This window comes from Molothrus aeneus, chromosome 3 (assembly GCF_037042795.1).
Source record: "Molothrus aeneus isolate 106 chromosome 3, BPBGC_Maene_1.0, whole genome shotgun sequence".
NCBI classification, from domain to species: Eukaryota; Metazoa; Chordata; class Aves; order Passeriformes; family Icteridae; genus Molothrus; species Molothrus aeneus.
In genome coordinates, this window is record NC_089648.1 from 64,697,756 (window position 1) to 64,714,177 (window position 16,422).

Consider the following 16,422-nt stretch of genomic DNA (forward strand, 5'->3'; position numbering starts at 1 on the left):
TCAGTCATTGGTACATAGGAAAAAACATTTAGAGACAAGGGAATGATGCTGTTAGAGGATTATACACATTTGGCTTAGTGTTTGAAGGCTGATCATACTTTGAAGATGAAGCTTGGTATAAACCATAATAGAAAGAGAGGAAGGCCTGTTACTGTATTACGCACTGTTGGTATCTTTACTGTAATGGAGATTTTCAAAAACATGTCATTTTAGTTAAACTTAGAGTGATCTCTACGTATTTTGATTCAAAGCAGGTGACTAAACAATGAAGTCTGTACAAAACTGAATTGTATGGGAAAACTTGACAGAAATCAAAACGGCATATAGTACTATAAATTTCACTGTATGTCTCTTTTTACTGCAGCAACCAGGGCACAAGGGCAGTAGGAACATGTGGTCCTTTATTTGATCAGGGATAATAATCAACTAAGTCAAAAGGAAGGGAAGCAGATTTTCCTAGTTCAGTTGCTAATATAATCTTTTACGTGTTCCCAGTTGTGTAACCGCTGCTCCGTGCAGCATTGTAACATGCAGCCATTGTTAAATGGAAAAAACTGTGCAAATAGCAAAGAATCCAAATGTAGAGAAATGGTATTTGATGTCACTCTCATTTTGCAATGTGCATGATATTTCAGATCCCAGCCCTGCTTTCCTCCTGTTTTGCCTGCTTATGCCTTCATTGGCATAAGGCCTCAGGTCCTTGAAGGAGGGAATTCTGCTGAGACTTGTAGTTGTAAATGTCTGGTGACTATGGAAGCAGCATAGTTTGCAATAAGATCTCCTGCTTTGCTGACCTCTGAGATTCCAGTAGTGTTGGTTACTTGAGGTCTAACCATTAGTAATGTTGCAGAATCTCTCTTGAGGCTGCAGGTCCTACAGTCCTTCCATTAAAGAAATCATTCTCATCTTAGGCTGTGGAAGATGCATCTCATTTCCATCAAAGAAGTTTCAGCTCATGACTACTTAGACATGCATTGATCCTACATTACACAGTTACTGACCTAGTTCTAGATTTTACTTCAACTTTTATCTGGAACTAAAGACTGTTATTAATGTCAATAATGACCATAAACCCTTGAAGGTTTTAAACCCATAATTAGTTCAGATTCATTGCTTCATGTTGGCTTGAACCCCAGCCATAACTTCAGATTTCACTATGCCAGTCTCAGAAATATGATTGATAATGTGATCTCCATCAACTAAAACTCCAAATTAGTCTCACTTGTTTCTTCTAGATCTGGCTTTATCCTAAATAGCCAATCTTCTTTCACTTCCATATGTAAATTTCAAATCAGTTCTAAGTCTAGTCTTAAGGCTAGACCTTGAAGAAATTATAACTAGATATCTGGTCTGACAGTAAGCTTTGTTTAAGCTCAAAGACCCCTGCTAAAAATGCAGAAACGTGCAGAAACACCTCACTTTTGCCTGATCTAAGTCAATCATGATGAAAGTTGTCTATTTGTTGTCTCTAAATTCTGGGTTTTTTTATAGAACTAAGCATAACTTGTGGGTCCCTCTAAGCAGCAGCATTAAGTCAAGCTTGATGGACACTACTAAATCCAACAATAATTTGTGGTCTCAGCTTCATGTTGACCCTCTGAAGTTAACCTTTATGGCAAAGATAAATCAGATTTAAGCTCTGTCCTGAGTACATCACTAGGAAGAAAGCATCAAATGTTCAAGAATTAACTATATTAAGTTAAACACACCATGCAAACCTTTATGGTAAAAGACACAATCCAAGTTCAGACATTATGCAGGCTCATCCAACATGGTAGCCTGAATCCAAATCCATAAACCCAGTCATAGATATTCCCAAATCCTACAGAGTTCATAATAAAAACTAAACCTACAACCTGTTTCAGACAGGCAATTTACCAAAGCTTTACCAGCCCTTATTTGCAGCAGTCCTAAGGCCCATATCAACAAGCCCATCCTTGCCCAGACTACATTCCTTGGCTAATATAGAATTTAATCCAAACTTTAAAGTTAGGTTAGTGATTTCAGTTAAACCATAGCCCAAAACTATTCGTACAAAAGCCTGTTACTTATAACCTGGAGCATATTGAACTGAAAACATATTCTAATCTACCCTCAGTTTTTAAAAGCAGGTTCAGCCTCCTGAACTATGCTGATCTAATCACTAGCATGCAGCCTCAACCCTTTTATGTTTTGCTTGATGGCCAGTTTTACTTATAGCATAGTAATGCTGGTGGTATGGAATGCCCTGCCTGTAGCACTACAATATGTACTGTCTACAGGTATGGCATTAATAACCTGTATTGTTTCTTTAGTGTCAAATATCTGCTTTTCTAAGACTGATAACATCTCTACAGGTTTTCTCCAAGTGATCTAAGAGTGGGGATTTGTTTGTGCCACTGTTTATTGATCCATAAGCCTAAAGTTCCCTCAGTCCTGACCCCATACTGAGGGAAAAAATACTGCGCTGCATCATACAAAACATCTGTTCCTACCCCTTCCAATAGTGTGCAGCAGGCATGAGGTTCTGCTAAATGGCTCTGCACCAAAGACTCCCCTCCTCCCAGTGACCAACAATCACTTACATACAAGATGGAGACAGGATGCTGATCTGACCAGTGATTTGGCGTGTGGTATGACAGAACAATACACAGGTTCACCTTTTGCAAGTTATTTCACAGTGCTTTCACTGCACATTTAAAGGTAAAAGCCAACTTTCTCGCTAATTCTGAGTTTGGAGCAATATTCCCATGGTCCTAATTACCTTCAGGGTCAAAGAACTGCACCCCTCTTCCAGCACAAATTCTGCACAATGAGGGCATGGGCTCATGGCACACAAGACAATTAGTTCATCTCCAATATTGCTTCATTTGGTTGACACAATTTGTAATACAATTTGATACAATTGTAATTACAATTTCTAAAAATACAAATTGTAATTTGTAATTTCTATTACAAATTACTTTTACTTTAGAAGTGGAAGCAAAATTGACTTGCTCACCCACCTCTTTTGCCTTTCCTAGCACTAGTTCAGAGTAATTGATACCGACAAATAGATCAAAAGGATTTGTCATGTTTCTTTCTCAAAAAAAAAAAAAAAGGTTTTGTTTTTTCCTTTAGGCAAGATTCATTTGACACTGATTGTACTCAATAAGTAAAATCTTTAACAGAGATTTCCAGGCATGTATATATTAAAACCAATGTATTAATCGATCCACAGAAATGCAACTGAACTTACTAATACGAAACCACTGAACAGTGACTCCATTAATTCTTCATATAATTTACTGTAATGCTGTTACAACACAAAAGATAAAAATCTTCCCATGGGCTATACACAAAGCTATGAGTTATTTTATTTTATACAGACAAATGTACTGAATTCATCAAACCATTTATTTGATTGAACTAATGGGTCATAAAATAGAAATTTCTCATTTGGTTTTGCTAGTTACAATTATGATGGGTTTGTTTTGTTCTGCAGCACTGAGAGAATTCTCTCAACTGGATATTTGAATATTACAATATTTTTATTGCTCTTTGCTCTTGACAATGAACTGCAATTTCCAACAGTGTGATACTTTATGCAACTTTGTGTTCTACAGACTTCTGGAGAATCTGCACATGTAATGACATATGATCATATCTTATCTCAGATGATGTGCAGACACAGTAATTTATTGGGGGGGAGCCCAAAAAAATCCAACAAATGCCAGTGCAAAATGGTTCACATAACAACAAGAAAATTACTGGAAATTATGCATATAAATTCCATACCCCATTTGAGAAATTATGTACACAGAGTTCTTTTTATGTAGAGCCTAATGGACTAAGACCCTGTTTGCTAGTGATTGCCTACTTTCTCTAAATTCTACATATTCCCCTCACATACATTCAACAGCCTGGAAGTTTTGACCTTAAATTACTTATTTGTGCCATGTCACTGGTTAGCTGAGGGAGCCAAGGACCTCAGGATAGTGGCATATCCCTTGCTTTAGTGGCATATCCCTTACCTTTGTACTCCCCATCTTAACTCCTTGGAACAGGAGGTATCTCCTCTCCTGTCACTGACTATGGAGGTCACCTGCATACATAGGGAGGGAACCTGACTTTTACAGGACTAATTTTAGGACAAAATACATCCCAAACAGTCATGAAGAAAGAACTCTTTTGCAGTACTTCATTTGCTACAAAGCTTTGTCCAGTAAATATTGAACAATATGTGTTACCATTACATCTCATCATGATTTTTTTCTTGCACTGTTATGGTACTTTTGGTCACAGCCTAAGTCTTCATCCTGAATTAGGAAGCAATTGAGCTGAAGTCTTCCACTTCTCAATTACTGAACTATGGTGTCTTTTTTCTACATAAAGTGTTTCATATCCAGAATTATTCACAACCTAGTCCAGTCAATGTTTTTGATTGCTTTTCTGCAGATTTCTCATGATAGAGAGATACTGAAGGAAGTTTTACAGAATTAGAAAGAAAAACTGCATCCTGGTATCATCCATTTTCCTTCACCAAAAATGCACTTTTCTTCAATTCCACAATATTCAGCATATATTTAATGGACTGAATGGGTCATGGATTTAAATCCAAACCCGAATCTGGTGTTGGGATAATCTGAGTATAAAATAACACCTGCTATTTCATGAATGCATAGCAAGAAGTTTGTTTTGTGTGTTCTCTTCTCTGTCCTCTCTAACACCACTAGAGAATATTCTCGGCTTCTCCAGAACCATAAACAAATGTGTGTTTGTGCACGGATTATCATGGCATCTGTAAAACACTTCTAAAAATTAAAATAGCTATTGAAGGGTTGAAAAATTTTTTAATAATCTTTATTACTTTCAGTCTCAGTTTACACAGTTTCCCTAAATCAGTGAAAGCTGATGAACCTATTTTTATGGATTTCCATCAGAAAAACATCTGGGCTCGTACCAGAGGTAATTCTGAAATCTCATGACATTTAGTGGCATAGTTTCATTTCCTTCAGTTATCCAGCTACAGTAGCAGGCTACTGCAGTTACTTAACTTATGATATTTGCATGTTTTGTTGGTTTTATTTTAAGAGGAAAAGAAATAAAATCTCCATAATATGTTTTATTTATTTCCTGAGGACTTTCACTTACACAAGTAGGCACTAAACATTTGAAATTGACTTTCCAGAGCACAACAGTAAAAAAACTTTAGAGTTTGGCTTAGTTTCATTTAAAACAGTAAAACTGACCTTGTAAACATTTCCATAGGAGGTAGGATACATACATTTGACAATCTGTCAAATATGAGAAAGTAAACAGTTACTCTGTGGTCCTAATAAATAATGAGCAACACAGACATTAAATAAACATTTTATATATATAAAAAAAGATATAAGTGAAAGACTAAAATAGCATTTTTAATAAATTAGGAATAGATGTAATAATTTCTTTACAACTTATTCTTGCATGCAAGAATCACTGTCTCTTTCTGCTTACCCTGAATTTCTGACTGAAAAGCTGTAGTGGTGAGAATAATCCTGAGAGATTCATAAGCAGGACCCAATCTAAATATCGCTATTTTTTGTGTGTGCAGGGCTGATAACATTGCTAAAATGGCTTCTTTAACACTATATGTACTACTTTTATCTTCCACCAACTTGGATGGGGATTATCATCATAGCCTTAATGTCTGGGATTGGAAAGAAAGCTTAGGGCACAGACATGTCTCTCTCAGTTAGGTTCCTCCAGCAGCTGCTCCCATGAAGACAGTGTTGATTGGTGGTAAAGATGGCACCATATCTCTGCTTGGTGGGGCATGGACCTCCAGATTTTCCTGGGAAGGGAACTGACCAGATGTTCCATACATACACTGTGATGAAGATGTGGTTTGCAAGTTTGAAGCTGTGAGGAGAAAAGGTTACCATCACTGCAAGTTTTCAATTTATTGAATTCAACAGAAATCACAATCATCACAATCCAATTTCGTTTGATGGAAATGCCTATCTACGAGGTACATCACCTGACAGACAAAAATATCTGATGTTCTGTGCAGGATTAACAGGTAAGCAGTAGGTAGATGTAATCTTGTCTAGAAATAAAATGCTATAGTTCATGTCTTCCATGCAACCCGTTTTGGAATGTGAGACCAAACTTGGCTGCTATTTGTTTAAGACATATACCAAAATAAACCCTTCGGGATTGGGTATTTCTGCCTAAAATTCACTGTCATTGGGAGCTTTGCCTATTACACAGTTGTTAAAGCATAGAATGGGGGACCAGAGCACAGGAAGTATATACTGAGACACCCCTGACCCAGGATTCATTTGATCTATTTGACAGTGAGCATCTCCAAGAGACCCTAGAAAACCCAGTCTATTATTAGTTAACTTAATAATCAGAAAGTGCTTCCTAATACACATTTTTATGCAACTCAGGCCAATCATTCCACTGCTCCTGGACAACAGATTATAGACCTCAAAGCAAATTTATTAAACTCAGTTTTAAGGAAAACTCATCCTAAGTTGGTACTTAGCTGCTTCATCTCTATGTTGCATTTCATATATTGTGTATGTGAGCTACAATTAAACACTCAGCATTTGATAGGATACTAAAAGGTCACATCTGCTCCTCAGTTGTTGGCTGTACTTACGCATAGGGGTCCGGCAGACAATTGAAGGTGAAGACTCTGAGTAGCAGGAGCCTGTTTGTTTTCTTCTGCTGTCATCCAAGATATTCAGTGGATCATGTACATCACTGTAGGATGGCAGTGGCCGAATGCTGCTGACACTGCTGATTACAGAAACGTGTTGGTCCACCATTGTTCCAAGTCTGTGAGATTCTGAATAGTTTATGCTGTTTCCATAATATCCTAATTGAAGATTAAAAAAAAAGAAGATGAATGGAATGACTGGGTAGTGTATGAGCCTGTGATAACCTTGGAAAAACAGTACTTGTTACTGGATGAAGCTCTTCACAATAAGATTATTTATATACACACACAGCTCAGGAAAATAAGCAGCATATGTAAAGATGACCCAAAAGAGAGGTGGTAACAAGGAAACCAAAATATGATAAGGGTTCAGTCATGTCTTCAGTTTCTTTCCTTCTAAGTTCAGAATCAAACATAGCTTGCAATCATTGGCCTTAAGAGACACCACGGGGAGTCATAAGCACAGTTCAGTGATTCCTTCTGAAGCTTATGATGAAGGAAAGCACACATGGAAAGAAAATCTGCAGGGTAATATGTACTCCCTGCATAGACAAATCCATATGAAAGTAACATTTCCACTGTGCCTTTCCTCCAGAAGAGGGAGGTGTTTTGCTGACTATACCTCTGAAGCAGTAATTTTACATTTGAAGTATGAGAAATGAGAGGGACAAAGTCCCAAACTATTGCTAGTGCACATTTTTATACTTCTTTCCACCCTGCAACTCAAACGATCCATTATGCTGATCCCTGAGGTAAGCTATCTTGTGTCTGCTCTGTTTCACAGCAAATGTTTTGGGGGCTTTTCAAGAGATTGTTAAACCATAAGATCATCCTGGTTTTGCTTCCTTTGTGCAAGATTTGGTGATGATACCAAAGGAAGATTACATAGGGCAGCAGATGCATTTGAGGTCAACTGAGGATTCACCAGAGGAAAATAAACCCTTAAGTAGCTTATTAAGATGCTTTACAATATCTGTGTGTTATCAGAGAAGTGGAAAACAGGAATGTAAAAATAAAAGCTGAAATGCATCTTCCACAGAAAAAAAAGGCAGAGAAAAAGTGTTTTACTTCATCAATGAAAGAAAAACAAAAGGAAAAAGAAAATATGTATTAATACCATTGGAAGCGTTAGCAGGATAAGCTGCTCCTGGACATGTAGACACTGAGTTGTTCAAGAAATTGAAACTCCCGCTATTCAGAAACTGCATATTGTGTGTGTCCTGAGACATGTTGGAGGGACAATAGCTGGAAGGGGATCTGGCATTGTAGGGAGACACAGCACAACTGTTGCTGAAGTAGTCTCTGGAGAACTGCTGTTCACTCAAGGCATTGAATCGGCTGGGCTCTGCTCTGTGGTCGTAAACTCCTGAAGTGGAATGGGCCTGTGTCCTGAACATAGCCTGGTAATTGGAATTGTTTCCATAGTAATTCTGATTAGTCTGTGACAGAGTCTGATAAAGGGGTTCTGAGTAGGAAGAGCACTGTGAATGTGTCGATAACATGGGATCTACACTGGGAGGTCTCACAGCCATTGGCCCCTGGTTGATAACACTTCCTCGGCTGGCCATGGCTGGTGAAATGGGTGGAGTCATGAGGTGACCAGTGCTTTGAGACAGCTCCATTTGATCTGGAATAAATAAACATTAACTGTGATTAGTGTCCATACCTCAGTACTGCTGTTAAGACACAAACCATCTCATGAAGTGCAGATTATCATTTGAAACCTTTACAAAAGATATGCACTGCCCCCCACCTATATAATTCACAGCTTTTATTTCATGGCTTCAGGGTATAAAACTTCTCCCTTTCATTTTCCAGCTTTGAGGTGTCACATTCAGTGGGAATTCCCAATAGTTACATTCCTTATGTTCTCCAGGTTTACTGTTCATTCTCTATTCACAAGAACCTCACCAAGCCAAGAGTTCTAAGATAGTTTTACCATTTTTCCAAGAGGAACTATTACTGGCAGGGTAATTACAATTGCTGACTTCTGTAAATCACCACACAAGATGAGTTCATGAAATGTTGTTTACTGGAGGTCTTCATAAATGCATGTGGTCACTGTTCCTCCTACAGCAACATGTTACCACTAACTGAAAGACTAACAATCAAATTAGGGAAGGAGAAGCTGGAAGAGTTGATACACACCTGTCAGCTGCATACTCTCCCCATCTCCTGTGGTGAAGGGGTTGAGGCCAGAAGGTGCACTGCTGGGCTGGCCAGCTGACAAGGACACGTAGGTTTGCTCTCCTAGGCACTCATTTTTGACTGAAGTGTCACTGGGCAGAGGAGCGGCTTTGTTGCGATTTGCTAGGAAGCAAGAGCTTGGTGATGCAGTGAAGGTGGCTTTGCTTGCATCTAGAAGGGTAAATGAAAACCCTTGTTGGCTGTTATGTTTCCTCACTGCACACAAGTTACGTTTGTATCATTTTCCCTGACCACAGATCTACATCACACAGTTTCAGCTCCTTACTGAAGCCATTATATTGAAAGTATGAATCAGATTTATTCCCTTGAAGTAAATGTCAACAATGAAGTCAAATAAAGTGCATTAAGGGTGAATCAGGATCGGCATTTCTTCCTAAAGAATGAACAATGGCAACTTTAGAATGCCTGAACTCTCTTTTCATATTGATATCTAGAGAAAAGTAATTGTTATACTCAAGAGTTCTTCAGTTTTTTGCAGACAATTGATAAAGTCAGTTTTGCTGTTCTTCAGAGGAAACCATGATTTTACCTTATGGTTTCAAGTACTTCACCTAAACACACAAGGATAAGGCAACTGTCACACAGGCCAAGTTTTTCTTCTGGAGGCTGAATTGAAAGAAGTGCAGCACTTACTGTCAGACAAATTCTATGCATGTTTCCTGCAGCAAAGTGCAGATTTAGAGTATCAACAACCAAAAAGTTAAGGATTGACTGCCAGTGCTAATGCCAATAAAAAATAATTCTGCAAGTTTCTGAAGTTTCACTGGATTTTTAATGATTAACTTGACCAAAGTTGATTGGTGGATTATGATTAATGGACCAAAACTTGATTCAAATCAATCTTCATTCTTTTTATAGCAAAGGACCTGGAACATATAATTTCAAAGTGCCTAACTTTGAAGAAGCCTGGTAGATGGAAAATGCTAAGGATACTGTTTTCAAATAATTTTATTTCTCTTCCATATAGTAATAGTTCAACTACATGGTAAATAGGGCTCCAAACTTGTGTTCCAACTTTGAAAGTATATTTGCACTCTGGTAACATTTAATAGATCCCTGGTTCAAGTTGTAATTACATATTTAAGCTTTGGGGAAAAACTGAACTAGGAATTCCTGCCCTTTCTGCTACTTATACTTCTTTTCACACTTCAGTTCATGGCCCTTCAAATGTAAGTCTTTGCTGTATCCAAGATAACTTCAGTGATCCTTAGTATTGACATTCCAACAGAATGTTATTAAGTGAACTGTGGTAGGAAGGTGGGAATGAATTGCTGAGTGAATGATCACAAACTTTTCAGGTGAATTTGACAATGTTGCACATAACCACACCTTCAGGAGAACACAGTAAACTTGCTTCTGCTTGAACAAATACATCAATTTCTAAACATACCAGAGTACATGCAAAAGAAGCAAGCTCTAGTTACCTAAATTCTTCATGTATTTGTCCAGTAGATTCTGGAGTTCTTGTTCTTTGTCATTATTGAACTGTGTCTCCATGGCAAGCAGGATGTACTCATCCAGTAACATGCGGATCAAATGAAAAGAACCTTTTGGAGGAGAAAGAGAGAGAGTAGCTGAGTTATCTTTGTGACCATCTCTCACCACTCCACAAGAAGCCAGTGAAACAAACAAATAATTGTGGACTTTAAATGACCTGGTAAGACCAACAAGGAATAGTGCCTAACTTCTAGCTCTAATCTCTCTTTGCACTGGCCCACCTAGCTCAATTGTTTACTGTCCTGTAGGCTATTTGACCACTAATTACATCAAAGAAAAATACTGATGAAAGTGAGACATGCTTTATACTTGAAGAGAGCACACAGTGGAACTAGATAAGGCTGAAGTCTGCTAGAATGCCTCTGCTCTATTTCTGTTTGCCTTGTGTTAAATAATCACACAATAACTGGTAAAGTCTTTGACCTTATTGCAAGGATATATCACATTAAAAAATGTATGTGTCCATCCAGTCATTTCAAATACCCTCTGAATTTTAGATAAAAATGTACCTATGACTAAACATATGACATTATGTACTAGAGTTTGTTTCACTTGCTCTGCCATCTTCTCTCTTATATAAGGTTGTTTCTGAGTGTTCCCAAAAATGTAAACATTCCTAAAGATGCATATGTGACCCTTAATTTTTAAAAGCCACAAACTATTAAATCAATCATCTGCTGATTCCAGAATTAAGTGTGTGGTGACTGCCAAATTTCTTTTGCTTTTATTAAAACATATCATGCACAAGAACTTATATACAACAGTATTTGTTTTACCAAACTTATCCACAGGAAAAACCAATAATTTAAATCTTTTGTCTCTTATAATGAGATATGCAATCATTGTCATATTAAAACAAACAAAGCTTCTAGCACTTAAGTATCAAAGCAGTATCAAAACAGCAAGTCAAAAGAAAAATACCATTTACAAACAACCTTATGACACAGGTTGCCAGCAAAAAATATTGCTAGCATTTACTGTGAAATATTAGTTTGAAAAATACATCAAACAGTATTTGTGGCTTTGATCAAAGAATTTTTAGATTAGGATGTGTTCCTCAGAAGAGGAAACAGTGGAAAGCTGGTAAGTGCTTAAAATAGATGTACAAAATATGAGTGTTTTTATAAAGCTCAGGTACCAAAACTTGATGCATTGTTTAGAGTTAGGTTATGCATGACTCGAGCACCAAAAAAGCTCCATTTCAGAAGGAAGTCCTGAGCTCTCTTCTTTAAAGACCTCCCATTTTGCTTGCTTGCCTGAAAGAGAACAGTAAAATACTGTTAGGTATGCTCACTTGCTTTCTGCCAACAGGAGAGAAGAATTGAATATCCTTGAGAGATCAAGGACTCCTTAACTCAGGCTGATGTGGCAGAGTGAATCAAGCTGCCTGATTCAAATTATCTCCCTGCTCTGTGACCTAACTTGGTAAAACAGCACCATTCTCTCCTTCCAGTGCAATCACAGAATGTTGTCTGTCAATGTCAGATGAAGGAAACTGCTTACTGCTTGGGCCCTGATGGGACATAAATTACTCCATAGTCTAGTACTAAAGGTGCCAAGTTGTTCTGTAACTATGCAGGTGAGGGAGGGAGGGAGGGAGGGAGGGAGGAAGGAAGGAAGGAAGGAAGGAAGGAAGGAAGGAAGGAAGGAAGGAAGGAAGGAAGGAAGGAAGGAAGGAAGGAAGGAAGGAAGGAAGGAAGGAAGGAAGGAAGGAAGGAAGGAAGGAAGGAAGGAAGGAAGGAAGGAAGGAAGGAAGGTCCCACCCTCTGGGACTGTTATTCCATAATAAAGGGGAATAGAAATTAGTCTTTGAACTCTAATTTAATCTGTGTAATACTGGTCAGAATTTCTCTTACAGAATGGTATGATACCATCATGATGATCAAAGTGATGCTTTTAATACTGCTCATTTCATACTTTGCTTTGGCAGTGATTTGTGTGGCAACATGAATGTCCTGTTACTTTCTCACACAGCAGGCAGAAAGAAGCTGTTGTGTGAGTTTGACAGTAGCCACACTTTAGCATGAACAGAAGGCAAACAGCAGTGGAAGGATTATGTGTTCTGTAAATTATTAGCTTCTGCTCAAGTTGACCTAGCTTCATATCAAAACTTGTTGGTACTTCTTCCCTTAAGTACATGAAAGCAATGCTAGGAAGCATAATCATTAGCTTTAATAATATGGTATCACATAGTAGATGCTGAATGGAAAATTGCTTCACCTTTTCTGCCTGCTTTGCTTATCAGAAATTGTCTTCTAAATTGTGGAATGAAATTTAGACTCCAGTCTAAAATTATTGGGATTACTCAGCTTCAATGGGATTTTTTTTGCCTGGGGAGATTTCTCTGTGTGAGGACTTTGGCTCTGCTGCCCTGAGTAATCCAAAGCTCCTCACTGTGCTGCTCATGTGTCAGCAATTGTTAGGAAACTCAGCGTACTTTAAAAAGAAAGAAATTATCACTGCCTCCACTGAAATTTGGGAAAACAGGCAAAGAAAGGAAAAAGGGCATGCCTATGGTTTTCCTGTAAGTGGCAGTCTCTCTTCTGCCAGCCAGTTGATGCTAACTGTATAATCTCATCCTTTTGCACCCATCCATATCAAGATCCTACCTAAAATGATGAATAAGTTATTGCATTTTCAGTTTAAAAAAGTCTGATGAGAAGACCAGTGTTCAGCTATTAGCCAACAATATGTAACACCTTATTCTACTAGTTTACAGTAATTAGAGACACAAATTGGGTAAATTTATTTTACTTAGCTATAAGAAAAAATCCTTTCTTTTGTTCTGAGCTGTAGTTTATTAATCCCTACACAACTACATATATTTAAAATACTTGTGATGAAAATGCATCTTGGTAATTGGAGATGGGAAGGGGAATCCCATAAAAACCATCAATTACTGAGTTAAGCTCCTTACAAAGCTACAAAACTGTATCTTCCATCCTGAAATGTAGAAATCCTTCAGGAGGCTAGCTACTTCTGAATCCACCTGCTGCAGTAACCACTTAAATGCCATGGGAGAGAGAATTGCTTCTCTAAGAAACAAGTTTTGCTCACCTTACTCAGAGCAATCCCCCTGCGACTCTGCAGGCACACATAAGGTCACAGGGTTTCTGTCATGTACAGTTTGTGAAAGGGCTGACTTTAGTGTCTTAGCTACAATACCTCCTAGTTTGTCACACATGTAAGACTGCTCAGCATGATTAATTTGGACTAATATCACAGGAACCTTTGACACCAAATTACAAACTTCCCTGTCACAGTAAAGGAGATAGGAGCAAAGATGAAAATTCCTTGTGGAAAATCAATGGGACTGCATAAGGAGTTAGGGGAGTAAGATTTGGTCTGGAGTCAGGCAGAACATTTGAAAGGTACCTTGATAACCCTTTGCTCAACCACAGTATCCAACCATTCAATAAATGATTCCACAGTGGCATTCTTCTTTAGGAGGTCCTTCAGTTCTTGGAACACTGTAATAGAGTCATCTACCATGTAAAAAGGAGAACATATCATTGCACTCTATTCTGAACATGAGAAAAAGCCACTCACCAGCCATATGACAATATTGTAGCATGGAAAGGAAAATCAAAGAATTAGAGCAGTAAAGAAATAAGTAATTCCCCAGCAAAGCAAGCACACATACATCCATCACACATATGCATTTTAATTACTTAAGCATTACAATGATACAGGTTGTAAGACAATATGGTTTTATAAGAAAATAAAAGCAAAAGAAGATTATTGTATTTTTCATTCCTTTGAAGATTCAATCTTGCAAACCTTTCTAGTACTACACTTGCATAAAGCTTTCTCTGTAATATTACAGATCTGCAGTGTTTTATGTTTCTTTCATATTTTACAAGTTTCTCACAATAGGATATAAAGTTATTTTCCTAAATTCCCATTTTCAAAAAAGTGCCTGAACGACCAGCTATTTCTCTTCTTATTTTCTTTTTTAACCAATGTGAAAGAAGACAAAGAATAAAATAAAAAATAACTACACAAAACATGGGATAGGGGCAACTCAAATGAAAATATGAATAGGATTGTGAATCATTAAAGAGAACAACCTTTCATAATCAAAGTAATAATAGTTACAGGACAACACATTGCTATTCCTTTCAGCTCTTGAAGCCCTGATCAACATGACTCCTATGACAAAGTTCTCTTTTTAACAGAGAAAATGACTATATCTATTTTTCAACAATGTATATGAAAAATTACTACCTCAAAATTTATACTTCTCTCTATTTTGTGTATGAAAATAGCTGCTACACTAAATAGAAAATTAACTATATTTTTCAAGCTCAACTTTCAGAAGAAAATATGATTAAATAAAAAAAAAGTAAACTAGTTCAAATATCCATTACATTAGGCCAAAATGAAATGGAATTTCAGACAAACCTTTCAATAACTGATCTGTTCAATACCCCCACATAGGATAGGGCCAAGTTTCAAAAGAGGTTTGCAACTGACATGTAAATGAATTTTTCATCAACCACCCAAAGTCATCTAGCTGAGATAACTTTCCAGCACAAGCTTCTGTTCTTGTAGGACATGCTAGGGCAACTAATTGGTTTTCTTAACCTACTGAAGTTTATGGTGAACTAGATTCGAGAAAGCAGAGTCTATGAGTGCCCTGTCTCAGTCAGCCCAAGTAGACTGGTGTGGCATGGAATGAAAGAAGGTACTTTTAATGGTAAAAATACACCACCATGGACTTACATTCACTGTAAACTTCCCCATCAGAGTCTGTGCTCCCTGAAACTGCAAGGAGGGCCTGAGAACCAATACTATTCAAATCAACTTTTTCAATATCCGACACCATGGAATTCACCACGTGCTGATCAAATAGAGCTGGCCGAGCAATCTGCAAGAGAAAGCAAGGTAAAATGCTGAGACCTTGCTGTAGTTTTGCCCCAGCTGGCAGCTCAGCACCACACAGCCACTCACTCACTCCATACCCTGCCAAGGGATGGGGGAGAGAATTAAAGAATAAAAGTAAGAAAACTTTTTGGTAATGTTAAAACCAGTTTGATATTTTTTTAAAGAAATAATAAAAATAACAACAGCAATAATAATTGAAAAGTTTAAAAGAAACACTAAAAAACAACAATTAAAACAATTTCTCACTACCAACTGACCAATGCCCAGCCAGGTCCCTGAGCAGTGATCCCCTATCAAATTTCTCCCCAGTTTTATTGTTGATTTGTGGTAAGGAATATCCTTGTCCTTGTCCCAGCTATGTCGCCTGCTAGATTCTTGTGCACCTCCAACTTACTAGCTTACTTGCAACTTACCTGCTCGCAATGTGGTGTAAGAAGCAGAAAAGACCTTGGCTGTGTGTAAACACTGCTCAACAGTAACTAAAATAGCCCTGAATTATCAATAGTTTCTAGTACAAATCCAAAATATAGACCCATACTATGATGAACAAAATTAACTCTATCCCAGCCAAAACCTGGGGAGCACCCAAAAAACTGCTCAGAGAAGAATCGTATTATGTTTAATTTTATTGTTATGGCTGGGCAGGATCATAACAAGTCAGATGAGATGTTTCCCTTTCATTAGACTCCTGATGCTCTTCTAATGTGCCTTCCTATCAGATTATCTTCACAAGATCACCTATATACTGCTTTTGTATTTATGAAAGAGAAAAACAGATCAAGATGAATCTCTGGTGTGCCTACTGTTATTCATGAGGACTCCCACCTCAAAGCCCAAGATGCCAGCACGGAAGGAAGTTTCTTGAAAGGCATTGTATCCTTTTGGATAATCTACAAAACCATCACATGGAGGTGACTCCTAATTGCAGATACCTGTATTCTGACAACAAAGCCTTGGAGTCTCCAACTACCTGTCACTCCCATTTCTTCTTTCCACTCAAAACTCAAATAGAAATAGCCATGGACAAGGCAGCGAATCTTTGCTAAGCAAGAAGGATCATCCAGTATTTTTCCAATTAGGTACTAAACAAAATACAAAAATATTCCACTTGATTGTTTTATTGAAAATAGTTCCCGTGGTGGCAGTTCATTATAACCATG

At 37.7% G+C, this 16,422-nt stretch overlaps 1 protein-coding gene across 1 annotated transcript in view; it reads right to left on the reverse strand.

The window, feature by feature from the left end:
- Positions 1-4,804: 4,804 nt before the first annotated feature.
- The window catches only part of RFX6 (regulatory factor X6), a 33,585-nt gene continuing 21,967 nt past the window's right edge, over positions 4,805-16,422 (reverse strand). Inside the window, exons 12-19 of the mRNA XM_066545791.1 lie at positions 15,101-15,245; positions 13,751-13,860; positions 11,514-11,631; positions 10,303-10,425; positions 8,819-9,028; positions 7,788-8,297; positions 6,611-6,829; positions 4,805-5,862 (exon numbers count right to left, since the gene is read on the reverse strand). Coding sequence (XP_066401888.1) covers positions 5,696-5,862; positions 6,611-6,829; positions 7,788-8,297; positions 8,819-9,028; positions 10,303-10,425; positions 11,514-11,631; positions 13,751-13,860; positions 15,101-15,245 — 1,602 coding nt within the window. The 3' untranslated portion in view covers positions 4,805-5,695. The remainder of the gene's footprint in view (positions 5,863-6,610; positions 6,830-7,787; positions 8,298-8,818; positions 9,029-10,302; positions 10,426-11,513; positions 11,632-13,750; positions 13,861-15,100; positions 15,246-16,422) is intronic.